The 4090-nt window shown below is 38.6% G+C and overlaps 1 protein-coding gene across 1 annotated transcript; it reads right to left on the minus strand.

Moving 5' to 3' along the window:
- Window positions 1–2603: 2603 nt before the first annotated feature.
- On the minus strand, window positions 2604–3533 carry LOC120246567 (olfactory receptor 1A1). The gene has a single exon (XM_039254196.1). The coding sequence runs from the start codon at window positions 3531–3533 to the stop codon at window positions 2604–2606; it is 930 nt and encodes a 309-aa protein (XP_039110127.1).
- Window positions 3534–4090: the final 557 nt, after the last annotated feature.

A 4090-nucleotide genomic window follows, 5' to 3' on the forward strand; every position in this document is an offset into this window, starting at 1 on the left:
GGTAGCTGTTTGGAACCTCCCCTCAGAGACGTGAGCATCTGAGATCATCCCTCAGACATGTGATCATCCCTCTTCTGAGCTGCTAGGTTCTGATAACATGACATTTCCCTCTTGTACCTAGGGGAAGTGATTTATTCTGGTGGTAATAATCTCTGGGCTACTTTCACACCCATCTCTTTCTCTTATAGTCTTTTTCAGGACACACCTATATATCTACTTCCCTGTGGTAGATCCTCTTGGTTTAAAAACACTAGATGTGATTTGTGTTTTCTGATTGGCCTGAGCTGACCCAAACATATACCAGTCATAGACTGTAGTCTTTTCCAGATTTAGTCAATCTGTGGACATTGGTACGTGAAGAAATTTAAATTATAGTGTTAAAATTATTTCAAGACAGCATGTTTGACAGAATCAAAGGGAAATGATTTGACATATAAGTGCAGTGATTTTTATTTGTACTATAATCATACACATAGATTCTTAAGATTACTGTAGGATACAGTAGAGGAGGTTAACTTCCCTTGTCCAAATTAAACAGAGGAATAGCATGAGACTGATATAGAGCAGCTAAATGGTATGGCGTTCTCCTAAGAGCCTATATTCTCAGGCCTTATTTTATACTCTCCTCTTTGACAATATTTCACTAGGGGAAATACTTGAAATATCTTATGCTATTTGAACTTACCCTATAGCAACAAAATTAACCTCATTGCAATCATTGTTTAAAAATAATATTGCAGGGGGCACCTGGGTGGCTTAGTCGGTTAAGCGTCCGACTTTCGCTTAGGTCATGATCTCGCGGTTCGTGGGTTCAAGCCCCGCATCAGGCTCTGTGCTGACTGCCAGCTCAGAGCCTGGAGCCTATTTCAGTCTATGACTCCCTCTCTCTCTGACCCTCCCCTGCTCACGCTGTCTCTCTCTCTCTCTCCTAGAAATAAATAAAACATAAAAAAATAATAAAAATAATATTGCAGGATGAGCACTGGGTGTTACACGGAAACCAACTTTACGATAAACTATTTAAAACATAATATTGCAGAGTTCATTTATTCATTTCATACAAATTTATTAAGTAATTACTATATGCCAGCATTGTCTAAGTTCTGAAGATACAACAGTGAACAAAACAGATCTCAAATCTTCACATTCTCATGGGTAGAAACAAGCAATAAATTTATATAACATTTTCATTGGCCAACCTTGAAATTCCCTGCATAAAATACCTCCATTTCCTCTGTGATTTGGAAAACTATTCACACAGATTCATAAGTATTTGTAATCACATCCTTTTTGGTTGGAAAGAAGATAATTGGGTTAGTTCTTATCCTTGGTGTTTTAGAGCACTAAACAGTGAATAACATCATCTTATGATATCTAAATTCTTTCAACATGGACAAATGGCTGACAATGTGAATAATCTATAGAAAGTTATAGTTTTCTATTTTTACTTGCAGTTAAAAATAGTAGATAATAAAACAACCTGCACACTGTTCTAGGATATACTCATTTCTCCTCTTCAAAATGTTATCTTGTTTGGAAATATGATACTTAAGGACAATCATTTATATACTATTAATATTTTGAAAAAGTTTTATAATTTCCTCATAAACAGAATCAAATCATAGGTAGGGGAGTTCCTCATTGGTTATTTGGGACCTGTTGGATTAAGTATCTCTGTTTAGGAAATATCACCTACATATCAGGGCTGATCATCCAGAATCAAAGCTTTATCTTCCCTGGACCATACTGGAGAAACAAAGTCACATCATTTTCAATACTGCTCTTTTTTCTTCATTTATTTGGCACTCCAATTTGTTGTCACAGTAATTTTGTTTCATGATGTAATTAAGTTTGAATATTTATTACTTTAAAATGAATAACTCTATGAGTATAATTTTGGTAAGATTTTAGGGAGAATCTTATGCTCTTTAGAAACAGTCTAGTTTAATCAACAATAGAATAAGAACAAAAATATCTGCCATGTCATTTCCTTTAATGATTTTACTGGATAGGTAAATAATATCTAGTCTGATTATGTCTAATATTAGCCGATTACAGTTCAGAGACAGACATTTTCATTTGCTCATCTCATTTTCCATCAGGAAACATCGGATACACTGTATATGAACAAGACTTTGAGAGGTACAGTGATATTTTAAGATAGTTCTTGTCTTCAGATGCTTGTGAGTATACTAGGGTGGTTAACATATATCCAAGAAAAATTGACATTTGAATGGTGATGTTTAGCCTTCAAGTCATGGACTTTTGCAATCTTCATGCCCTGTGACTGTGGTGGAACAGATATTATTATTCCTCATATGCTGATAAAAAAGCAGAGCTTCAGACCTTTTCAACTTTACTCTGCTTATCAGTAGCTTATCTGGGATATGACTCCAATATTTCTAAGCTGACAAAAGGACAATAATGTGTACACAGGGATGATTTCAATAAGATGTGTCATAAACTGTTACTAGATTTCACAGAAGGGGACTTTGTAGCTGGAAAGATCAACAGTAGCTTCTTGGAAGGGATGAACATTAAGGGCTGGACTTCCAGGTGCATACTAATTGGTGACTGCAGTCTTCAATATGACCTCACATTGGTTATGAGGATATTCTCTTGCTGAATAGAATCTTCAGGGCAGCCTTCATGTCTCTGTTTCTCAGACTATAAATAAAAGGATTTAACATTGGAGTCACTGCCATGTACATAACAGTTATGATTGCATCCTTTAGGATGTAACTAGTCAGAGGGCGGAAATACATGCCCATGACTGTCCCATAATACAGAGAAACAACTGTGAGGTGGGAGCCACAAGTGGAGAAGGCTTTGAGCACACCCTTGGTGGATGGAACCCTCAGGACTGTGGAAAAGACTCGGACATAGGAGATGATGATGCATAATAATGGCATGGAGAATACACCAACCCCTAGGTACATCATCTTCACATTAAAGTGGATGTCAGAACAGGACAGCTTAAGCAAAGGGCTAATGTCACAGTAGAAGTTGGCTACTTCCTTATTGCCACAGAAGGACAGACTAGCTGTGAGCAGAGTGTGGGGGAGGGCATTGGCGTTTCCAACCACCCAGGACATGACAACTAACAAGACACAAGTCCGTGGGCTCATAATCATTGTGTAATGAAGTGGGCGGCTGATGGCCACGGCACGATCATATGCCATCACAGCCAGGATATAGCTATCTGTGTTACCCAAGGCAATCATGAAATACATCTGTGCTAGGCATCCCCCAAAGGAGATGGCTTTGCTGTGCAAGAGATGGTTGGCTAGCATCTTGGGGATGGTTACAGAGGAGAATAAGATGTCAACAAAGGAGAGGTTGGCAAGGAAAAAGTACATGGGGATGTGAAGGCGAATGTCAGAGTGGATGGCCAAGATGATGAGCAGGTTTCCAGTCACTGTGATGGGGTAAATGAACAGGAAGAGGATGAAGAAGACGTCTTCCTGTTGCTGCTGACCAGTAACTCCCAGGAGGATGAATTCCAGGATAGAAGACTGGTTGTCTTCTTTCATGGCTCCTTTGTTAAGAAAGGGGAGAAGAATCCAGAATTATTAGTGGAGTTTATGTAACCATCTTCCTTTACCACCAGTTTTGATTCAAATGATCAGCAATCTCTATGATGTGTTTACTAAATCTAGAGATAGCCAACATTTTGGAAAAATGTCCTTGTTGATCAGATCAACAATTAGCCCTCGACACTCATATCTAACAAGTGAGCAATCTGTGAATCAAAAGTGGCCATCCNAGGACAAATATCATATGTTTGCATGTATAGGAGGATTAGGAGGAACTTAACTGAGGAACAAGGGGGAGAAGAAGGGGGAAAATGGTGGGGGAAAGGGAGAGAGGCAAACCATGAGAGACTCTTGAATGCTGACAAAAACTGAGGACTGATGGATGTGGGGGGGAGGGGGGTGGGCATGGAGGAGGGCACTTGTGGGGATGAGCACTGGGTATTATGTGGAAACTAATTTGACAATAAACTATTTGTAAAAAAAAAATAAAATATGAAAAAAAAAAAGTGGCCATCCTTTCACGTCCCAGAACCATCACTCAAACACCAATGATT

The sequence above is a fragment of the Hyaena hyaena genome, unplaced genomic scaffold, assembly GCF_003009895.1.
Source record: "Hyaena hyaena isolate Hyena2069 unplaced genomic scaffold, ASM300989v1 scaffold_10, whole genome shotgun sequence".
Classification (NCBI taxonomy): Eukaryota; Metazoa; Chordata; class Mammalia; order Carnivora; family Hyaenidae; genus Hyaena; species Hyaena hyaena.